At 29.4% G+C, this 25,378-nt stretch overlaps 1 protein-coding gene across 18 annotated transcripts in view; it reads left to right on the forward strand.

Annotated features, from left to right (window-relative positions):
• The window catches only part of LOC139485091 (tubulin tyrosine ligase 3-like), a 62,815-nt gene extending 38,163 nt beyond the window's left edge, over positions 1–24,652 (forward strand). For 7 of the 18 annotated variants that reach the window (XM_071269320.1, XM_071269309.1, XM_071269287.1 and 4 more), the window contains 10 exons: positions 3,958–4,242; positions 4,644–4,810; positions 5,164–5,222; positions 5,604–5,755; positions 6,281–6,376; positions 6,979–7,237; positions 7,980–8,085; positions 8,504–8,651; positions 11,095–11,814; positions 19,633–24,652. In XM_071269320.1, the coding sequence (XP_071125421.1) occupies positions 3,958–4,242; positions 4,644–4,810; positions 5,164–5,222; positions 5,604–5,755; positions 6,281–6,376; positions 6,979–7,237; positions 7,980–8,085; positions 8,504–8,651; positions 11,095–11,814; positions 19,633–20,126 (2,486 nt within the window). In that variant the 3' untranslated portion in view covers positions 20,127–24,652. Of the gene's footprint in view, positions 1–3,957; positions 4,243–4,643; positions 4,811–5,163; positions 5,223–5,603; positions 5,756–6,280; positions 6,377–6,978; positions 7,238–7,979; positions 8,086–8,503; positions 8,652–11,094; positions 11,815–13,661; positions 13,856–19,632 lie in introns of all 18 variants that reach the window. The other 11 variants (XM_071269360.1, XM_071269244.1, XM_071269271.1 and 8 more) reach the window with 7 other exon arrangements.
• Positions 24,653–25,378: the final 726 nt, after the last annotated feature.

A 25,378-nucleotide genomic window follows, 5' to 3' on the forward strand; every position in this document is an offset into this window, starting at 1 on the left:
TATAAATAACATTTCTGGTGTAAAGAATATAATTCATAATATATAAATAATACCCAAAAAATAAGATTTGATGAAATTAAAATCTATTTAAATATTTTTTCCAAGGGTGAATTTGGGAAAATGTAATATATATTCATTGTCAATAGTGAAGGACAGATTGGAACAGACCAGAAATATTGATTTAAAAAAATGTACGCACTTGCCGACGATTCGTTTATACGACTGGATATAAAGTTACGGAACTGTAGCGCAATTTAAAATATATACGTGTATACATTGAACATAAGAAAAAAACATATATTTTGAATAAATAGGGGTAAAAGTGTTGTAAATAGACTAGCCAACGTATGCCAACAGTATGTAATCATCGAATGTCGATAGACTACAGTTGTATACCAAAAGAAGAAGAGAACCAATTTGATTTAAATACAGGTCGATGTATAACTTTTGCTTTGGTTCATTGAAGCTGTGGACCTAGGAAAATCACAGATTTATATTTCAATAAGATTGTTCTCAAACAAAGGAAGGAATTCGTCATCACAATTGTTATATATGCCACTGGACGAACACTAATTATCCCCAGGGGATGTGAATATTTTGCTGGGAAACTTTTGAGTATCAAAGTTTCAAATTAATTTCGGGATTTATTTTCTTTCTTGGTATTCAATAACCGAAAAAAGAATAAATTACTTGTTCGCTAAATAGGGATATTCTTGTCAGATAAAAGAATTTTAGTTATATTTAAAAAATAGGGAAATATGACATTAAATTGGTTCTGTCTTTTTTTAAACATCGTTAAAACGATGTGTGTCTAAGGTGAACGCCACAAGAACCCTGTAATACTAGTACGAGAGTATAGCATGTAAACATTCCTTCTCAATAATATGGTTGTTTTGGAAAACTTTTCATACAGATTGACAACTCATTGTCCGATATGCATGTAATATTTGCCACATGACGCCCATAGTTCTTTCTACCATCATCACCTTATTCCTTGATATTGCTGTAAACATCGATGGTTCACACCCAAACAAAATGGGAGTAATGAACCTTCAGAGCTTCTCCGTGTTATACACTTGTGAAATATATAGACGAAATTTCTGTATTGAAATGAATCTACATCTCACAAACAGGATTTTCAAATAACGATTTTGAGTAATCACCTTACAAACCAATATAAACGTATGGCAAGATATAACCATGAAGGAATTTAGTTTTTGTCAGAACTCATCACTATATATCATAAACGTATACGTATATATATGCATACAGTTTCAAATATCAAGAACAAGCGTTCGATGTCGATAGTCTGTTCTCTAACTGTTCAGAGTTAGACATGTCACTTGTTCATTCTTGGAAGCCTTCATATTCCCCGTCTAACGATGGGAACTCTTTCTGATTGTGTTGACTATAAATGCTTGTATGGTAATTCTGTCGTTTATCTGTACAAGCGGTTGCATTTCCTCTCCTTTCCCAACAAACAAACGAACGAAACGCAACTAGTCTGATTTCTCTGGAGCTCATCCTCAATGGCTCTTATACGTCAGGAAACTTACATGTATACTAATAATGATTGTTTCATGAACAACGATGTATGAACGAACTATTATAAATTCGTCAATATCTGTAATGCATGACTAAAGTATAACTTTTATTACAACTACTGTATTACTTATTTGGATTAATGACGGCTATCATGTTCAACATTGCACAACTATTATCATAGAATTTAAAAAAAAATCCTCAAAAATCCTCAAAAGATATAATGCCTTAGCTTAGATAATTAGTATTCTTTTCACAAAAAGTTCGTGTTAATGATTGTCAAATGAATTTAATTATGTAAGAATGAAATGTTAAAAAGAAACTAAAAAAAAATTATGCATGTTGTATGTTGTATTTTTTTGTCAATTAAAAACTTTAAAATTGCAATAGTTTTATTAGCAATTAAACACAGCCAGATTTGAATACAAGTTAAGAAATTCCGGTAAAGTCAATGATATCAAACAGATGTACAATGGTATATCAAATTGGGTAATATTGCATTTAGTTTTTATTAAAGATTAAAACTACTATTTTTTGCTTCATATTTGAATCTTTACGCCAATTGCCGCTAAGAAAGTAATCAAAAATTGTTTCCTTTTATTTTTATACACTTTCGGAATTACGAATCCGAATTTTATTTTCAATTAATTTACACAATTTAATTATTGTATCTTTATTCTCATCGTGTATTTAATCTTAGTGTATTAACATCATGACAGCATATACTCTAATCCTTTCTATTTATCCTTTCCAAATAACAACATTTATACCTGTGTACGCTTGAACTCACACCTGCGGCTAAATAGCTACAAGGTAAACGAATTGACCTCAAGCCGAGAAATATACAGTGACCTTTACAAAATAATATACACACTCTGCTCACACATTAGTTGCATTGAAATGATTATCAAAACAATAACGGTAAATAGAACTGAAATATTTTCAGTTCAATATCAGTAAAAATGTTCAATAAATATTTTATGAAAAAAATCTCAACAATAATTAATTAAATTTATTCAAAAACATTTACTAGAGATAATTTTATAGGAGTTTAATTCAATCAATACAAACGGTATATATATGCATATTCACTTTCGTTCATTCTTATATTGTGGTTTATAACTTCGACCATTCGTCAGCTGTGCGCTTTTAATTACGTATAATGTCGATAAGCTATAAGAGTTAAACAGATTTTATTTTTTCCCAGAATTCAATAAATCGGGCTAATACGTCACGACCCACTCGAGAATTCAACCAAAAAAGTTACAAATACTTGATTTTCTCCGTTATTAGAAGGAATATAAATTTAAAACTTTGCAAATGTGTTTTTTATGTTAAGATGAACATAATTAGATGATAAGTAAAAAATCGCGGAATTTCCCTTTAAGTGTCAATAATGTGTTAAAATCCAATAGTGTACTATTGTACACAGTAACAGTGTAGTACTTAGATAATGATTTACCTGTGAATCATATACTTATCACAGTGTGTAAAATAGATATATATTAAAACATACCTCACATATTTTAAACTGATAGTAAAAATAATTTGTTTATACATGTACTACATGTATTAGTTTTATCTTGCATAGTACATTATCACTTCACTAATCAACTTGACATGTATATATTTCATAATCTTTTGAAATTTCATAAACACAAAGCCGGAATATTTAGTTTGCGTGATTAGAATCGTCCAAATTATGCTTCCTTGTATGATAAATATATTTTATAATGGGAAACAATCAGCATTTATTTCCTCATTGTTTATTTTTTCAAATGAAGATCAGCTGTATATTGCACCTATTTATCTAATTAGAATAATAAGCATTTATTAAACAACAAAAGGTTCTGTAGAGTTTGAGAAAAAATACTAGTATAAAGAAGTAATTTACAAAAGACTTACTCAGATGTATTCAAGTGCCAAATTTTAATTATTATTGTGAAATTGATCATTTCCTTCATAATGGATTTTAACAATTAAGTTTATATTTTTATATATAAATGTGCAATGGTATATGTACCAATTCCACTAAACAGGTATATTGAATTTTGCAAGAAATTGCTCTTAAGTTTTCTAAACTCTGACTCTCGTAAATGTTACAGTACGTGTTCTGTTGACGAAGATAGTACATGCATTGTACACTAATGATCCCCTTCGTGTGTCAAAGGTCTTGGCAGACAAGACTTCTGGCAATGTTACCTTGTTATAACCAATTCGCAATGCATTCAGTATTTCTTATCCTTTTTTTTTTTAAATACAAACTCCCTGGAGAGATTTCATGTTTTATTGATTATGACCTTGTTTTGAAAAGTTCTATTTTAATTCATAATCATGTGTGAAAAAAAAGGCTGTTATTGCTTTATAAGTTGGGAAATATTAGGGTAATATTTCATAATTTATTTTTTCTTTCAGATGACTTCAGAGAAACTGCCTGTGTAAATATACTTAAGATAATATCTAGTCAAAATAGTTTGAATTCTGTAGAAGAAGTTAATAATAATGAACAAAATCCTTCTGAAGAAAAGGACCCCCCACAAACCCCAAAGTCTACTGATCCTGTCACAGAGACAAAGGAACCAGCTAGCACAGTCTGTAGTAATCCAGAATGTACCAGATCTCGACCTGGTACCACTTCAGAGAATGTCTGTGTACATGTACAACCTCAAACTCCTGTAGATAAACCTAAAACTCCTGCAGGTAAGTAGTCATGGCTACCAGTCATTTATAAGTTTAGTATGTATACAGTCACAAATACCAGTTAGTGTAAAGTTTTAGAATGTATGTTGTCTTGGAATCCACTCATTTCACAGATTAATAATAGTTTGTATGTTTGAGTTTATGACTATGCTCTTTACATTTGAACAATTCTAATCCTTGGTCATTACATATTAGTAGTTATTGTGTATTAAATAAATAGTATTTCTATCTTGAAAACAATACTAAAGACATACACATTGTAACTTAATTTGAAATACTCCAGTTTCCTTGCAATAAGAAACTTTGTTTTTAAGAAGTGGGCTTAACAATGTAAATTTGTCAAAAAAAAAAATCTTTGAGATTTTTGTTTTACAGCCAATCATATTTTTTTTCTATTTTAGTGCCAAGAATGCCTCCACAACCACCATTACCTAAAATACAGAATAAAAATAATAATAAGAAAAAGAAGATTTCAGTGCCAATTCAATGTCTAGAACGTGCCATGGTTCAATGTGAGTGGTTGTTGATAGAACGAGAGCATGACGATATCGATCTCTCAGGAACTTTTGTAAGTAATATATTATGTGTTGCCCAAGCTATGGTTAAACACATTTATTTAGTTTTTCAACTGTTGTGGTGTAATAAACCTACCAGTTTAGAGAAATAGACACTATAGCCTCTTTATAAACACTATACCCATTGTTTACATGAATTTAAGGATGTCAATCAAAAACAAAATACAAAATTAAATAATGCACTTTTAAGAAATGCTGTTATGCAAATAATGCACTACAGATTCAGCTCCCCCATAATGTTTTTTGCATAAAAAAGGTAACAGAAATCTATATTATAAAGGTCAGGCTTTGCATTGGAAATTTTAAATTATTTTTTATTTTAAATTGCATAATTATTATATTTCAGAAATATGAATTAACCCAGCAGCAGTGGGATGAACTCCTGAAGTGGTACTATCAACTTGTGTGAGTAACAAATATTATTAATTATTTATCACAAGAAAATGTGTGAAATGCCACTGGACAAAAAAATGAGTTGATATTAGTTATTAACATGATAAATAAATTTTTTTGTCAACTTTAACAAATAGATAGAATTGAAACAATTCCAGAATTTTTAAGTTTGGTTACTCTTGGTTATATCATAATGACTGTTTGAAGAGCTTACGAAATGTCCATGGTGGATGATTTGACTTATGGATTAAGAATTTTTGGCGATTGTTGATAATTAAAACATCTGAAATTAGGCTTATTTCTAAGAAACAGTCATTCTTGCAAAGAAAAGCCTTATTCAAATAAATATGTACTTAGTAGATTTTTAGTAATAACAATTTATTTATATTTCAGAGATGAGGCAGTTATTCCCAACATCCCACAGAGTATGCTCAATGAAGTGGATCAAATGTTGAACCAAATCAAAACTAAAAAACCACAGTTTGAACTGGATGGAATTAAGAATGTATGGATTGTAAAACCTGGTGCTAAATCAAGAGGCAGAGGTATGAATTACAGATGTTAATAAAATTTGCATATGATGATAGATTAGGTTTGCAGATAATAAAGTTACATATGATAATAGATTTGAATATAAATACTAGATCGATAAATGTATGTGCAAATCTAGCTGCATTCTTTGTACTTCGGAAAAGGTCTGTAATTCTTCTTAAAAATTCTAAGTGAAAGAGAGGCAAAAGATACCAGAGGTACATTCAAAATCATAAGTCGAAAATAAACTGACAACACGTATATAATGGCTGAGAAAGAAAAGACAAACAAAAAATAGTACACAAAACACAACACAGAAAACTAGAGCAACAACAACCATACCAAAAACTTGGAGTGATCTAAAGAGCTCTGGAAGGGTAAGGAAATTCTGATCTCTTGCATTTGATAAAAAGCACAAATAAAAAAAGGCAAGTCTCTTGTGATTGATGTGCGAGTTTTAAACTATGTGAGTTTTGTTGTCAGAATAGAAATATGTTGCTTTCAAAACTAAAAGATAACCACATGAATGTATTTTCTAGGTATTGTTTGTTACAACAAATTAGAAGAAATGACAAAGTTGGTCAGTAGTCAAGTTGTGAGAAAAGACAATAAATATGTAGTGCAGAAATATATGGGTAAGTTATACTGGACATTAAACCTAGATAACCAAATGTTAATAAAAAAAAATCAAGTTTTAATTTTCCTAGATTTCATGGGTGTAGTGAACTATGAAAATAAGTGTTACTCCTTAAATGCAGCTTGCTTAGTAGAGAAATAAGAAAAATAATTTTCAAGTCTGTGGAGCCTTCTAGGGATAGCTCTGAAACCTCCTTCCCTCAGCACTTGAGGCTAGTATACTACCTTTAGACAAAAGAGGAAGTTCTTATTCAAAAGAAAAAATTCAGCTGCCTGAAGTATTTACTATTAGCAAAAAAGCAGGTGGAAAAAGTAACAACAACAAAAAATATTTAAAAAAAACTAAAAACACCAAAGCATTGATAACAAAGTAAAAAAAAATGATGGAAAGACAAACAAAAGTCCTCAAAATGCTATTGTTTCACCATTACTAAATCAATATATAGCATATTCCACAATGTATTTTTATTTTGCTGTTAGTTTTTACACACACATGACAATATTATGATACTTAGTATAAGTGCCAAAATTAGAAAAGAAAAAAATAATGAAGAAAGTTTATTGTTAATCCATTGGACATATATTTTATTTTTATTTTCAGAGCGACCATTATTGATATACAATACAAAATTTGACATTCGTCAGTGGTTTTTAGTGACAGACTGGAATCCATTAACAATCTGGTTTTATCAGGATAGTTATTTACGATTCTGTTCACAACAATACACATTAGACACTTTTGATGAAGCTATACATTTATCTAATAATGCAATACAAAAAAATTATAAAAATGGACCAAGAAGTAGTAAACTGCCGAATGATAATATGTGGACACATGACCAGTTTAAAGATTATATAAAGTAAGTTGATTAGTTTACACCTTAGCGCTATTTTAAAATCTAAATTGAACTAATGACATCATACAACATTTAATTTTCCATTGTGGCGTCAGATATTTTTTATTATGACGTCAACATTTTACGGGAACCTTTGTGATGTCAAGTAATGGAGGACAAATAGTAAAAAGGTGTATTCAAACTGTTTCATTGTTCATAAGGTGATGAAAGGCTATTCAATTAAAGAATGTGTGGTACCCAAAAAAAGGTACTCAAAATGAGGAGACAATATCAAGCTATAAACTTGGAAACACTTTTGAATACAAGAATTGTTTCATATTGTTAAAATTTCTTTTGTTTTACTATTCCTGATATTTATATAATTTTGATGACAGTAACAAGGAGATTTAGCAATAGAAAATTGAATGCAATTGGTAATTTTCTTAACAAGTCAAGACTGCAATCTATGATTTTGATTTGTTTATGTGTAAAAATAAAAAGAATATGTTGGAGGTATACCAATCACACAAGCAGAAAAGACATGTCAAGGTCAACATACAGTCTTCAACAAATGTCAATACAATTTTTAATGATATGAATGAACTACACTTGCATAATTTTATATGGTGATTTGGAGATCTATCCTTCACTACTGTCTATATGACTGAGTATTTTTAAAACAGACCGTAAAAAGATAATATTATGATTGGTTTACTTCAATTTTATCATCTTATTGTCATTACATTGGTTTTTTTTTTATTTTTAGGTCAAGAAAATTGGGCAATCTATGGGATGATGTGATATATCCAGGAATGAAGAATGCTATTGTTTGTGCTCTGTTGTGTACTCAAGATATTATAGAATATAGAAAGGTAAATTCATAAAGGGATCAATAAGTGTTTTCAGAAGGCTTATCATTATTAATAAAATGTTTCATAGGATTCACGAAAACATGATAATTTTCATTTCAAAATCATCTTTCAATGATCCTTTCATCTAAAAAACAAAACATTGTTTTATATTCTCCAATTTTTTTTTTTTTTTATATATAAATGGTTTTTTATACAGCGGATTTTTTTTTTTAATGAACAATCAAATTTCAAAAAAAAGTTACAAGAAAGAAATTTTCTGTAGTCACCTTGTACATAACTTAAACTTGAAACTGAAATAAAAATGTGTTTGAAATATTCACTTGAATGCATTTCATTGTTTATATGCACATTCACACATTAGACTGTATATCTAATGATAACTTTTGTTTGTAATGTAGATGCAATACTGTTTTTTCAGTCCTCATTTGAATTGTATGGTGCTGATTTTATGCTGACAGAAGATTACAAGCCCTGGTTGATAGAGATAAATTCTAGTCCAAGTATGGAAAGCAGTACAGCCATTACATCAAGACTCTGTGCTGGTGTAATGGAGGACACGATGAAAGGTGCAGTATTTTTCTGTTGTTTCGAATCAAGCAGTATCAGTGGATTTTTGCCTTGTGTTAATCATTAAATTGTTGTCAAAAATATATAACGTTTTGCCTGATGCTACCAAAAAAAGATTCCATTTGTCATTAGAAACACATAGATCAAGCTGTTTTGATCTGAACTAATTAGAAATATCTGAACATTTATGAATTTACAGAAAGGATTCTGTCTAGAAAATAGTTCATAAATTTTATTCTGATAAGTTCTAAAAATCTATTTCAATATTACATAAGGCTATGGTCCACAGTTAATGCTGCAATATTCATATTTTATTTTGATAGATATAATTGCTAATTGTTATTGTTTTGTTTGGCTAGATGTTAAAGTTGTTCTTCTAAATAGTCTAAACTCCTTTTGAATCAGTGTTAAGAATTATTTTTAGTCGTATTATCATTGTGAGATTTTACCAATAGCATTAAAAGCTTGTATTAAATAGCAATTGATTTTGACAGGGGAGATAATTCAGCAATTTTTTTTTTATCACTAAATAAGAAATAAACTCTGAAGATATTTTATTTTAACAATATTAACAATACTTCAATGAAAATTCAAGTTTTCACATGTATTCAATTTGTAAGATTTAGATTTTCCGCTCTTGTTTTTATAATATATTTATTTAGTTATTAAGGTTTTTTAATTTGTTTTTTTTTGTGCAAGGGAGACAATTTTACATTAAATGTTTTGTGTTGTGTAATTAATGAGATATTTATCAGATGTACAGTAAGTAACACTATGGCATGATGGGTAATCGTAGATATATGCTTCATATAACTTGTTTCTTGTCACATATATTATCATCCTTTTGTAGTATTTATTGTCTAGACATTGATTTACACAACAATTTAAAATACATCTACATCTCCTGGTCTTCCAATGATGAATCAAAAACCAAAAAGTTCAAAAAAAAAATATTTTAAGTCTTTCTGTTGTTTTACAACTCAATATTAAGCAATTAGTAATTAGTTTTAAATACAAATATATAGTTATTTCATAGTTCACCTTGCAAACAAGCAAACTTATCACTGAATTGTTCTTTATACATACTCAGAAAGGTATGATGAAGGAATTTTACATGGTTCACTTCATTTCATATAAAACAAAAATATGCTTTAGCTTTGCATGTTACATGCATGTTATGTACAATAATTGTCATTTTTAATAGCACATCATTGAAATATATGCATCAGTTTGAACACTTATTGATTTATTACAAATCAATGAGAAATAACGGAAATACGATTTTATATAAGCTTTTTATAGAAAAGAAAAGCATGCTTCAGGTGAAATTAAAACTAGACACTTTTTGTTATTTTTGTGGTCAGATTGCTGTCTTATTAAAGTTCACCTTCACATCTTCTTTAATAAATATTTGTATTTATTCAGAATATTTAAATCAAACAGATTTTATATTGATTTGCCCATATTTTGTATGTCTCTTTACTTTTATATATAATACATGTATATGGAAATAGTTTTCTTATCCCAATTATTTAGTGTTATCCCTTTTCATTACTCTAAATAATAATCACTTAAAAGATCAAGAAAACTGGTATGTTAATTTGCATGCTTCAATAGTGATTCTTCTTTTATTTTGTGAAGAAATGTTGTGAGTTATAATATCTGTATTGATATTTAAATTAGATAAAAAATCTTTTTGTAAATATTTATTACACCTTGGTGGAAGAAGCATTTTGGTTTGTCATTTTATGGAGGCATTTAGGACATATTTATTTTATGTTTCACATGGTATTTGTAGCATCTTTTTTTTTACTATAAATTTCTAAAGAATTTTTATTTATTGTCCTAATGCAGTACAATTTATAAAACCGTATATAATTGGATAATGTCTGGTGTCAATTTTCCATGATTTAAAGTAAGATCAAGTCATTTGGCAACAATATTGCTTAATTGTAGGAATCATTTTTCTGAACATTTCAGACATCTATTTTGAACATATTACTAATATTGTATTACAGTAGGAATAACATTACTGTGATGGATGAGTAGCCACACTCAATTTCAGATATGACAGTGGTATCTTTTCAATCACGGTCATGTTTATAATATAATTAAATTTTATAATTCTCTTTAGAAGAGTTCAGTTTAGATGTGTTATTAGGTACATACCAATGGTTTACAGCTTTCACTGTACTTGTATTAGATAACATTATGAAATATGGGAAGTCAAATACCTCTTTAGATGCCCTTGAAATTTTCTACTTGTATGCCTTTCCCCAATGCAAGTTTCAAGGAAATTCAAATTTTACCCAAGATATTATGACAATTTTATACTTAATTCAGTATGTTCCACAATCATATATTAAATTTTAAATGAGAAATATTAATAGACAAGAAGGCATTTTGTACTCATGTTTATAATTGATATTTTTATCTTTACAGTTGTGATTGATAGAAAGTTTGACAGGAATTGTGATATTGGGAGATTTGAGCTGGCTTATAAACAGCCCCTGGTAACAGTGCCCCCATACATAGGGATGAGCCTGGCAGCAGAGGGACAAGCCATAAAGAAACCAAGCTTTATACGGCGAAGTATACAGGACAGTAACCATGGTAATAATGACTCTTCGTCCAGCAATGCCAACTGTACTCCACGTAGACAGCCATCCAATGCTGTGACATTTAGTAGACGTCCCCAGAGTGAGATTTTGGACCAGAGCAGTAACAAGCATGGGTCCAACTCTGCTCCTGTCAAACTTGGTAAGTCAGCAACTGATAGTCGTGTCAGTCAGTCTAAACAATCATCACAACAACAGTCAAAAACTATAATCAACAACACAGAAAAACCTTCCAGACCAGAGAAGTCATCCAGTTACACGATTCGTTCCAGTAGCCACTCAGATGTTGTCAGTGTCAAGGCCAAAGAACAAAATATACCTCCATCCCCACCTGTGCCAAAACTGGAGAAGTCTGCTGCTATTCCAACTGCTAGTATTATGCATTATACTCCAACCAGAATGGTTTCGAATACATCTTGTTCAACAAATTACTCCATTCCAAACTTAGGTGACAATAGACCAAACCTTACTGTAAACAACGTCGAGTCAACAGATTTAAAGACAATCAAACCAGCATTATCATCTAGTACCGTCGCATCTAAAGGTAACGCAGAAATAGATATGGTTTACAAACTGGCTGCTTTTCCTCCAAATAAGCCGCCAAGAACCAGAAAAAGGATACATCAACATCGTCCTTTGGGACATCAGATACGTAAACCAAAAGAAATATTTAAGAGGCCAGAGGTTATGATCACTTTTCCCAAGGTTCCATATGCTAGTGTTAATGTCAGTATCAAGGGTTTGACTTCTCCTAGATTGAAGTATTTCAATTTGAGAAGAGAAAGTGAAGATATATATAGATCTGACTTAACACCAGTATCAATACCCTAATTTATTTTCAGAGTGAAAACTGTTTGATTCATAATGCTTTTGATTCAGGGAGCCATTTTGTTTGGATTCAGTTTTAGGCAAAAATCATTCAATGTAATATATTTCATTTTGGTGAAAAGGATAAGTGTTTGTATATACAGAAATTTTTCATTTGTATGATAAATGCTTAAACTTTTGTTGTGTAAATTTAACATTTAAATGATTTATTCTTATATTGATACAATTCAGTGAATTATTTGTGTATTCAATCAGCAGTTACTGAAAAAAGAATTGATACTTGACTGAATTTAAATACTTTATATATTTTCTTATAAATTTTACCTATATTATCTCAGATTTTTTTCTGTAGATTTTTAATGTTAATACATGTATACAAAGCTTCAGACTATATAACAGTAGGATAAATTAATTTATAGTTTGGCTTTTCTACCATTTATAACAGGTTATTTAACCCTACAGTGCTAGAGTAGAATTCACTCCCCGATTAGAGTTCACTCCCCTATTAGAGTTCACTCCCCTGTTTAGAGTTCACTCCCTTCATTATCTATTTTTCTTAACTATTCTTTTTACATAACATCATCTACGAAATTATATCACCACTTTTGCTAGAAAACACTTTGGTGTCATATTACTGTTTGGAGTGCACTGACTTTGGTGTGGGAATGACACAAAATCCTTCCATCCCTAAGTTAACTTGATGAATAGGTTAAATAAAAAAGTATAAAGATCATATTTGATAATGTAAATCAGAAATAAATCTTGAAATCAAAAGTTTACTTGAGATTTCAGTAATAGATAAAGGTTAAAAAATCATTGTTACACATTTTGCAGCTAAAATACTTGAGTGTGTATTTAGTGCATACAAATTATTTTGCTTGCTTGTTATATGTAAATGTAGAAACTAATTTAATTGATGCCACACTTTAAATACTTATCTTATATCAGAAAATATGCAAGATATATACTCAAATATTTCATTAAATATTTCAAATTAATCAAGGTTTTATAAAAAGAGGCTACCTGCACCTGTATATTTTTTTCCTTAAGACCCTTTCAATCAATCAATTTAAACATACATTTCTTGCAATATTTTAGGTCTTGTCTAACATTCTTCTAATATTTGTTTTAAAAAATGAAAAAAGAGGGAAAGGTCTATAAAAAAATACTAAACATAAATATTTGATCGATCACAAAAATTACAACAAAAATAATATCCGTCACTAATGAAACCAAACAGAAAACATATTTTCAATTCTAAATAATACTATTTGAATTTCTGTTCATCTCAGTAAATGTTTATGTTAAAACCAATTCCATCTAGCATTGTAGGGTTTTAATAAAAATTATTTAACAACTTAGGACTTTAATAACTAAGAAAAAATATTTTTGACATTACAAAATATAATGAAGGAAAACAGAACTGGAGAAAAATGGAAGAAACAAGTGTGTTCATTGAAACACAATGTGATGAAAAGCCAAACAGGAAACAGAAGTTTGTATAATACATTTAAGTAAGACATGTATGTACTGACTTTCATGTCAAGAATTATTTATTTGAAGGCAAACGTCGACGTAAGAAAGGACAGTCATCGGGAAGCAGTTACTATACATTTCAGCAGTTTCCACGTCATCCAATCAAATTACATCTAACGAAAGCTTATATCCCAAAACTTCCAGTCATTAAGGTCCATATTGTTAACCACGGTAGTCCAAGTGTTGAGTTTTAATGGTGAAGGTATAAATATTAACCTCTGGTATGCTGATTTTCGGCTTTATGACCACATTTACGCACCCAAGTGGCACTTTATATAGTCAACATAAATATATCGCATGTGGTGAAGGTTTATGGCACATTCTTGGCATGTTATCATCACAACATCTCTCAGCTAATATTAATATTGTGAAATTGCATGGTTGTATACTTGAAGAGGTCGGTGCATGCTTTCATTCTACATTAGGGTGATGGTGCTTGCTAGTTAGAAATCAATTATTGTTGTTTCATTCTTGGTTTCTTCTGTTGTTTTTTCTTTCTTTTCTTTTATTTCATGTCTTTTTCTCATCATATACATGTGTGTTTGCTTCTGTCATTTTCATGAACATAAAAGCTGAGAACATAGCTAGAGGTCATTTTGTATTACCTAAGGTCATTTTTTATCTCTTATCCTCATTTTATGCTTGGAAATTGTGTTACCAAAAGACAAAAGCTGCAAATATATACCATATTTTAGCTTAATTCATGTAATAGTAATACCTCACAAGAACATCGACTGCTATTCAAGCTAATTATTCAGTTAATTTAACAGTTTCCCTAAATTAGAAATTCATACATCTTTTGGTAATTTGACAAAGGAGTCTTAGGACCATTAGTTAGTTTTGAACAGTTGTCACCTTATTTTCTGTCCTTATTTGTAGACCCTAAAGGACTATCAGTAATTTCAATATTCAGGCTCCTCAAATGATGACAAAGTTTCACCATTGGTTGAATATATATTGTTTTGTATATTATTAACCAATCAAACGTTTTACCAGTAGACCTTTTTTTAAATATAACCTTTAGTGCTCTACATAGTGGAATATTGACCTGGTAAGATGGTTTTATGTGGTACAGTTTTATGTCTAGTTCTTTAGTGTTGTCTGTCATTTCTGTATCAGTTGTATTATTGCATGACAAGTTTTTGATTTGTACATATAGGAATATTGGATGCATTAAGTTTCTAAGTGCTTTTTTTTTTTTATATTTATTGGTTTATGGTCTGCATATCAAAATCCTTTTACTTCTGACTATTGGTCTGTTTTGTATGTAAACTTTTCTCTTTATAAAGCTTAAGGAAATAAGAATATCTGACTTAGGCCTCGGTGAATATCAGTTTTCATGCTGCTTTCGAACAAACATTTTATCTTCATCTTGGGAACATATTTGTTTATATGCATATCTATATATTTTCATTTTCTTTGCTACATTTTTTTGCCTAGTGATTTATAAGCTAGTAGATGTTAGCAAAGTTATGAATGACCTTGGTGAAGGGTATTTAGAATCTGAAGGGAAAAATACCTGTATCAAAAACTCTACCTTTAATAGCTTGATGTAACCTTTGACCTTTTAAACTTTATCTTTAACCATTGTAACATTCTTGTCTTATTAACCAGAGGAGAAGCTGCCAGTTTTGTTGTTTTATGCTTCAGACTAGTTTTTTACTGCAAAACAAAAAAATCAAAGTTTCAAAATTGATTTTTTATTTGAATTTTAAATGATTGAATTTTTGGGAAAATTTCCAAGTTGTTTTTATTCCAAACCTCGAATTTTATCACACTTTTCATATTGAAAGATTAATTATGAAGTTATGCAGTTATATAACAACTCTGAAGCAGATCTAAATATTGCTTTCACCTTTTAGCTTGAAAAGAACAACAATATTTGAATGCATGGCTGCTTAAGAAAATGGGTTAACACGTGTATGGTGTATGCAGTACTGTGGATTCATTATTATTATTATTCATAAGATTCTAATTTTTGTGGGTTTTGTGGGTACAGGTGAACCACGAATTCAAATGTTCAACGAATGACAAAACTTTATAAGTCTTGTTTCAGAAATGGACAAAAACTGCAATTTTGACCTGAAATGAGAGCCAAAATTACATCTATCGACAAATATTGTTGTTCATTTTATTAACATCTATATAATTATGCATTATTTGTATTAACCTTTAAACCAACATTTACATTTTCAGTGTTTCTAACCATATACTGTTTGTTGTTGTCTACCTATATTCACTCTATGTCAATGAAACTACATGTAGTACTTTAAAAATATTTGGTATTCAAGTGATAAGTATAATTACAGATAAACAGGAATTGAAAACAAATATCAAGTAACATTTAAGTTCAGCAGCCTTCTGAAAGGTCAAGGTCAATTTTGTATTTTTTCTTTAAAAAAATAGTGCTTACCAAAATGGTACCTATATTCAGAAAGACTCCAAATACATAGGATATTGTTAAAGGGACAGCTGCCGCCCGCCTTTAAATGCAGGAATTTCTTGTTGCATTGATGACCCATTGTTGTTGGCCTGTGGCAGTTTTCAGCTCTTTGGTCGGATTGTTGTCTCTTTGACACATTCCCTGTTTCCCTGTTTCCATTGTCAATTCTGATATTTTTTTACTTTCATCTCAACACCAAAAACTTTTTTTTTAACTTAAGTTTTGTAATTTATCAGAAACATTGCATTTATTTCTCATAAAAAAAATTACATAGATAACACAGGTACATGCACCTTTTACTTCAGATTCATTAAAGTATTCGTATCTAATTTCCCTGATTTTGTGGGTGTAGGGTAACCACGAATTCGAATGTTTAATGAAACACCAATTTTCTAAAGGAATGTTACAGACAATGCTTACCTTGACCTATAATGGTTTACTTTTATAAATTGTGACCTGGATGGAGAGTTGTCTCATTGGCACTCATACCACATCTTCCTATACCTAAACCACGAATTTAAATATTCATAAGCATTTGAGTTTTGTTTAGTTTACATGAAAACTGGTACCCACCAAGATAAATGAATCCACAGAAGTCTAATTTTTTAAGGGATACAAATTATATTGTTGATTGTCTCCCCTTTTAATTCTTGTGTTATTTTGATATGCATGACATTTTGATGGCATGGGTAAAAATTGAAGAAGAGATAAGGATGGTAGAGGAAGTTCCAAGTCTTTGAGTATTAACATATTTTATTTCCACTCATCACTTATTTTTTCAAAGATTTTGACAAAATATTTTACTGTTACTTATTATTCTGCTGTGGCACCATTATTACTAACTTTGGATACTTTGTCAACATCAAATTTAACTTTAATCCTTACTGATTATACTCCAATGAAAGAGGGGGAAAATATAAATTGAGAATAACTTACTATTTTAAAAGAGAAAAACAGAACATTTATTGTTTCTAGGTAAACCTTGATTTTAAAAGTCTCAATAATTTGGATAAATATTTTTTGAAATCACCCCTACCTCACTCCTGGCCACCTGTTTTTTTTCACCAGATTTTTGTTCAATTCAAGCTTTTATTAACCAGTTAATGCATGCTTAAACTGAAAAAATCATTTCAATAATTCATTTGAGAATTTTCTCAATTTTAACATTTTAACTAAGGTATCTGGACAAATATAATAACGAAGGCCTTAATTCTCATCCTCAACCATTTTCTTTAGAAAAAAAAAAAATAAACACTTTCAATTTTCTTTTACTTTTCACAAACAGGGCAATTGTGCAAAAAATGTGTATAAAATTCACCGATTTTTTTTTTATAAAAGCTTAAAGGATTGAGTTATCTTTAAAACATGTATGCAATTAAGATTCAGATACCTTAGTGTTTGGTTGATATGTTCATTCCTTTAACTATCGTGTCATACATTTTGTTTCTTTGGTGATTTGAAAGCAAAAAAAGCTCTAGGGAAGACTTTCTTTCTATTACTATTAGTGTCTTTTTCCTTCATTTGTTTAGTCTTCTCAAACTTGATTTGATCCCAAAGTTGGAAAAAAAATAACAACCCAGGTACAAGTACAAAATTGTAAGTACTATAGCTTTAAGAAATGTTTTCACACATGCTTGACTAAATATTGATTTCAGTTATACTTTTATTATTATTATAAGAACTATAAATATGAACTAGTGTTACTTGATATTTGTTTAACTTAAAAATTAGGAAGTGAAAAATTACATATTGTTAAGAAAAATGATTAAAATGCATGTAGTATTATTTTATTTACAATCTTTGAATAATAAGAATTTTGAAAAATTTCTTATCACATACCTGCAGAAAAAAAAGAAAATTATACTTTTTTTTTTACATGAAAAAAAAGAAATGCTTACATGTATTTAACAACTAAGGATACAGGCAAGCTTACACTAAACTGGGCAAGGCTGTAGGTTGATTACCAGTATGCTATATTTGGTCATTTTTGATTGACTTATGTTTGGTATATATAGCCTTTTTAACCAAATTTGAAAGTCATGTTTCAAGGAATGATCTAAGGGAGGTAATTTATAATCTCTTTTAGCAAACCAGGGATGTTTACTCCAAATTTCTTTTCACAACGTTTTGTCAAAACTTTTTCAGTGTGTTGTCTACCAACTAATTTAATAAATTACAAGATTCTGTTAGTAGTGGTCACATTTGTAAAATTAAACTGTCATTCAATCCCTGTACCTAAGTGGACTGTTTTAAATGGGTTATTTTTCCTGAAAAATTAAAATACATTTTTTTCATGGATTCCTCTGTACTCATTTTTGAAAATCCTGAAATCCCCAATTGTATACTTGAAGGAGTTCTGTTTTCTGTTAATAGTTTTCAAATGACTTGCCATTATATAACCCTCCTTTGATTTCTTGTTTAGATTCTTAAACTTTAGTCTGACTTTTTTTTTCTTTCTTTTTTAACCAATTAAAATTTAATAAAGGTGTAAGTTTCAAAACTAGATTCAACTCATCAACTTGTTATACAAATGCAAAGATTAAAATTGGACCAAGAATTTATTTTAATCATTACATCTGATTTGCAGTAAAATATAAATAATTGGAGACAAATTTTCACCAGTTTTTACCCATGAAATGATATTTCCACATTAACTGATATTTAGGTGTTCAAGGTGTTATGGCACTAACTTGATTTGATATCCCCTTATTTAATGTTCAAGGTGTAATGACATGAACTCAGGATTGGATATCCCCTTCATCTTGAAAAATGAATCAATTTTAACTGCACAAGATAGAATAAAGTGTGTTGATATCTTTTCCTGTTGAAATATATTTCTAGCAGTGTCAGGGTTGGAAAACCTGTGGTTTGAAGTTTGAAATGTCATGTTCAAAACACCAAATGAAGAAGGACAACAAGCCAATATTCATTTTATGATATTTTGGAAGTAATAGATATTTAAAGAAACTGAACTCTTAGAACCTTTATCTTTTTTAAAGTTTATAAAACTTCTATTTATGAAAAGAAATATTTGGTAAGGCTTGGTTCCTTTGGCATATTGTATATTTGACATTAAAGAATTGCTGTAAGTATATATTAACCTAGATGTCCATCTCATTTTGGTGTTTTATTTATAATACTTCAAATCATAAGATTGCCGACAGTGAGTGTATAGCTTAGCCTGTATATTTATACACAAAATAAAGTGTGTTTAACAAGTTCAGTAATGTATTTTTTTTTTATTTTAACACAGTAACAGATATCTCAGCTCTATATATTATAATAAAATTTTAAAACTGTCAATACATTTTTGCAATAAGATAAAAAAAAATAAAAAAAATTATATTTATTTAACAAACTTTTTGATAATGAAAAAAAATAGAATCGGTTTCAGGCAAAACTGAGAATGCATGGACAAATATTTTATGTGTTTTGAACTTTAAAAAAACAAATCTTTTTCATGTTGACAGTTTTAGAATTGATATATGATTGTTTAACCATTGATTGATTTAACCTTTGTGTCAGCAATAACTAACAGCATCGTTTTCTCAACAGGTTTAAATCCCTTCATCGATGGTAGCTGGGCTAGGACATGTTCTCAATGTGGAGGTGGAATGAATTTACGTCTAGAAAACTATGATCCTAATTGTAAATGTCGGCAAGACAGCGTGTATTTTCCGTCTTCAAAATCTTCTACTGGTAGTGTAAGAGGCTTTCATCCAAAGAGACCAAAAAGTAGCTACACTTCACGTCCAGCTAGTGTTTTATCAGTTAGCGGGCACGGGTCTGCTTCTAATCTTGCTATTACCTCTGCTCGTAATGATAAGACCTTATTGCGCTATACAGATGGAGGAATTCAGAGACCTAATTCACCACAGTTATATGTTGGTGGTCCACTTCCAAAAATTGTACGACGGTATATTGGTCGTCGAGCTATGCCTTGTCATGAACTATCTTCTGGGTACCCTTCAACTTCATCTATATACATTGACACATCTCAGATTCGTAATCCATTATCCATTATATCACACGGTATAGGTTACAGATGATATAGGAAACCAGTATGAATGGTCTCCCTTTCCATGAACTGAAGGTTCACCTGTGAACCAATAATAAGTATGAACTGCACTTGTTTTGAAATGAAGGTTCACAAGTTAATTGTGGTTTTTTTTTCTTTCTTATGTGATGATAAGTCATTGCTAGTCACAGATTTTTTTCTCATAAAAGTTTTTTATAAAATGTAATAAGAACAGTAAAACAAAGGTTTGTGTATACTATTTAAGCAATTTCATTTTTTAAAAAGTGCTTTTTTTGCCTTCTTTTATAAAGGAAAGATTTGTACTGGTCTAATAAACTTTTAGAACTGTTTTAACAAGTTTTGGTTCTTCCGTAGGAATAACACTTTAGGTCAGAGGTATATACATTTTAAAACTGCTTGATCCCAACAATCATGTTTCTTTAATATAAGATCAGTGTTTGAAACATAAGAGAGGGATTTTTGTATTCAATTTTGTAATATCTTTGTATGGCATTGAAGATTTAAAATATAATTTTGTAATGGTATACATAGATTTCCAGTGAAGAGATGAATTTTTCTATTTTTGTCATTTGATATCTGTGATTTAAGTTACCTCAGGCTAAGATGATCTCAGAAAACTGTATTGTGCCAAGTAATGAAATTGAGATCCATTTTGCTTTCCATTCATTCTGAATGAATATCCCCCTTTTAATGTTTTCGATGCTTAAGAAGAAATGAATTAAGGGTGTTTGAAATATTAGCAAAAAACAGGCAATTGTAAATTTATAAAAAAAAATTAGATATAAAGAAAAAAAATATTCTGTTCTTCATATTCTCATCGAATATTTTTGTGCCTCTCTAATTCAAATTTGTAGAATGAATATTATTTTCAATGTGCCCCCCTCAGAATCGTAGATCTGTCCTTTCAAAACCTTTGAAGAAAGTATAATGTCTATTACAAGTGTTGTTCTGTTTAGACCAATTAAAAAGTGCTTTATTAAATTTCATATTTCAGATGTATTGGAATATATTGAAAGGATAAAACGTGTATTATTTTTCATTTCTGATTCTTGGCCATATCTGCATTTAATATTATAAGGGCCAATTTTTGACAGAAGAAATATGTAAAGAACATTTTATGACTTGTATATCAATATGTTAGTGCCAAACATTTTTTCCTGCTCATTGTTTTATTTATTATAGAGGTTCCTTTTGATATGTAAATCTATACACTGTAACTAATACATATGTCTTTTGCTGTTGAAAACCTTAGCCTTATCTCTAGATGTCTCTTTATTTACTGTGTATGTGGGCTGCTGGCTCTATGACATAATTCAAAAGCAGAAATTTTCGTGAAGGATTTAATTTCGTTTATTTTGTAAAAAGAATATATCCATAAAATTGAATCCCCCACGAAAATTTAACCAACATATAATATCACTTCCATTTACTGGAAACCACAAAATTAAATCCCCATGAAATCTTATATAGAGACAAAACCATGAAATTTTAACCCCACGAAAATTAATGTTTCTACAGTATTCAATGTTAGATATATCTCAACATGCTAAATAATTATGTAGGAATTTATCAGGATGCATGCAGTTTTTATACAAATTTGGTCACTGCACCAAATAAAGACCAACTGCTCAAGAAGGGAAGTTCCTTCCTAAATATACTTATTCTCAAAAAATTCATTTGCTAGTACATGTAGTATAATGAAACTAAAAAAAATTAAATTCAGTGACAGTACCCAAAAATTGAAATTGTATTACAAAATTTTCAATAGAGCCCAGTATCACTTTAAGACTAATTTCATTTGTCAAAAATGTCATTGTGTCAGGATATTTTAGAGGTAGGTTTTCATTGGGCCCTCACAAATAAAGCTTGACTGGTATAGTTTACAAAGATCAGATATATGTTAAATCCTCAAAACTTTTTAGTTAGGAAAATAAATTTCACCTCAGCTGTTTAGTGAAATTTTTTGTATCTGTACCTGCATCCAGAAATGTGTATGGCATTTACTCTGGATTTTAAACATAACACATATTCTGTCAGTCTTGAAGAAGGTGCCTGATTCATGTGTCTTTATTTTATTTAACAAGTATTATTTTTGAACTCCAAGCTACCTGCTGTTATAAAGCATATAGCCATTTAATGTAATGTTTTATGTTACATTGATAAAGTATATGCCAATGTTTGATATGAAAATTAATCAAACTTGGTATTTGGTGTAGGATCATGTTTACTAAATTGATCACTGCGACCTATATTTCATACATCACTGACTTTTAAAAACTATTTTTTTGTTGGGATATGACAATGGTTTTCTTGTTATTGTGGCATTGGAATTTTATTTATCGCTTATTTGTTATCTGCCTTGTTCAGTTTTATAATCACTGTGTGATTTTGTTATATGTTTTTTGCTGTCTGCAAACTACTTTTTATAAGATGAGAGTTACTTCCCATTTGTGGTTAAAAGAATCAAGAAGATACCAACAAAGCAGGGTATTCACTGTACATAGTTTCTATGGAGAAAATAGTTTTTTAAGTATTTGAATAACAATTTTTCCTCAAAATCCATGTAAGTTTGTGAATAAATTTTTTAAAGAAGTTAAAATATAGCAGAAAATGTCTGCTAACATGGGAAATAACTCTCTTAAATCTGTCTATATGAATTGTGAAGACAGAACACATTTGTTCCAAGAAAAAGATAGGGTAATAAAGTTTTGAGCCAATTGGGTGAAACTTAAATTTTTTTCTTGTAGGCAAATGGCTCTGTTATAAAAATAAAAAAAATTCCAGTACTATTTTTTAAGCTCTTTTGTGATTTTTGCCATTAAAACTGACGAAATATAAAAAAACAAAAACACTAATAAGTTTTTCTAATTTCTGGTCAGTTTTAATCAAACACTGAAGGTTTTTTTTTAACTTAAGCAGACATTTTTTCATTATAAAACACATATTTTTAATTGCATTTCGAATTATTTTGTGATAATTTGAGTGGTGCTATGTTTTTCTGCTGAATAGTTATAGAATTTTGTTGACTGTAATATATTTAAAGCCACTGTACAAATTCCAGCACACTTTTGACTACTAGTATTATTTTATATTTTTAACTTTATTGCTATTATAAATAATTTATTTTTATATTCCACGCTCAAAATTGGCACAGCCTCAATAGCTATTTGTTATAGAATACTTTTATCTCCAGTTTTAAATTTCTATTTAGTTTTTACTCACATTCAAAAATTAATAATTTGCAAACCCTTTACATTTATTTTATCTGTATACTGGACTGTAAAAATATGTGCTACAATTTACTTTTCTTGTTAAACTGCATAACTTTATTTCTAGTGAAACAAAATTCATTGAAATTACTCCAACAGAGTAAATTATTGTGTTTCAACACAGGACCAACAAATGAGTCAGAGACGAGAGTCAACTGTACTGGCAATCATAACTAATCTATGTGAAGGAATTTTCTGTATCCAAACCAATAATTTAACTCAAATCAGATTTGCAAAAAAAACTATAAGCTATCATTAACCAAATCTCTTAAAATTTTGCATTTTAATTGTTTTAGTACATTGAAAGGACTAAAATTTGGGTTTTCATATTGTCTTTTTCATAAAAGAATTTTAATTGTGTTTAATGTTTATAATTTACAGTATTATTTTAAGAATTGCACACAGGTTTGATTTAATACAAAAATGGTACCGCTTACATTTTTATCATTTTGTCATCAATGAAGACAATCTGTGACCCAAAAGGGATGATTGTTATTCTTGAATTACTGCAGTTCTATGCACTGGAGGGTACACATCTTCATGTACACAGCACTGAAAAATACCATCGCAAGTTCATTATATCATTTCCAAGTTTGGGATTGTACTTTAGTGCTTAAATGTTATGGCTTCGGGAGTAAAGCTGACAGAAAACCGTTTTCAGTTTGTTTCTTTTTAAATCATTAGTTGTGGCATGTTGTTTTTATCTTTGTTGCAAGATTTCAGTATTGAATATTGAAATTAAAGTTGCATAAATACATTTTATAAATACATTTGTATTTATAAGTTTAAAGTTTTTCACTGTTGTGAAGGGTATGTTTGAAATCAATTGAAAAAATACTTTCATTTAACATTAGTAAGGCCAGAACCAAATTATTTCTTGAATCAAATGTTTCTGATTTTTTAATTTTAATTTCCTTTTTATTAAAAGGTTTTTAAAAGGTTTGCTTTAAATTAATTTTAGTTTGCACTTGTGTCAGTGGAAAATTAAAAATAGAGTTGACCATTGTGTCAGTAAAGGATAAAATGTACTAGCTAAAAAAATGAGGGAAAATGCAAAAAGTGTTATAATTTAATTCTGGCCTAGAGGTGTCAGTAATAGTTTTTTTTAACAATTTAATAAAAACTATTTAATTGTTGAGTTTATGATACTTTGTTTTAATTTTTTTTAAAGCACATGTGATAAAATCATATGTATTGTCATCAAATTGTTTAGAGAAGTTTTATTTATACATGTATATTATTTAATAAATTGTTATGAGTTTGTAAATTTTGTTTTCTTGTTAAATACTTCATAGTTGTTTAATCAACTTACTATATAAAAATAAGAAGATGTATAAAGAGACCGAAAGACAGAAAGTTAATAACTAAAAGTCTCTGTACAACCTTCAACAATGAGTAAAACCCATATGTCAATTTTGTAATAACATTGTAATACCCCTTGGCAGAGAACTGTCTTTACCACATACAGTTTCAAAACAAGTGCACCCTTGCTGTGTGGTACACAAAGCTGTGTTCATAATCACCTGAATTACTAGTAGCCTTCGGTGTTCTATTCAAGACATTCAACTACATAAGCAAGTTAGCAACCTAGGTCCCTTTCTCATTTTATCAAACGATTAATTGTGAAGAAACACCATATGAATAAAAGAAGAAGTAAGTATACATTGATGAGACAGCAACCCAATGACAAATTAGCTGAAAGACATCAAAAGGTCAACATGCAATCTTCAATTGACAAAGTTCTGTATGATTTGTCTAGCAGTCATGAATAATCTTATTTGTAAACCAATGAGTAAAATAATCAAATAGGACAGAGCAAATATTCATCTGTACTATTACTGGTGTAAAGTTTTGAATTAAACTCTTTATTTATACTCCTGCTCCGAAAAAGACCCTGTTGCACTTTTGGGATATAATATTTGTCTTGTCTTGAAGTAGTAGTGTCACGGAATAGAAGTTCCTTCATAACATTAGTTCCAAATGGAAACAATAT

Source organism: Mytilus edulis, chromosome 1 (assembly GCF_963676685.1).
Source record: "Mytilus edulis chromosome 1, xbMytEdul2.2, whole genome shotgun sequence".
Taxonomy (NCBI): domain Eukaryota; kingdom Metazoa; phylum Mollusca; class Bivalvia; order Mytilida; family Mytilidae; genus Mytilus; species Mytilus edulis.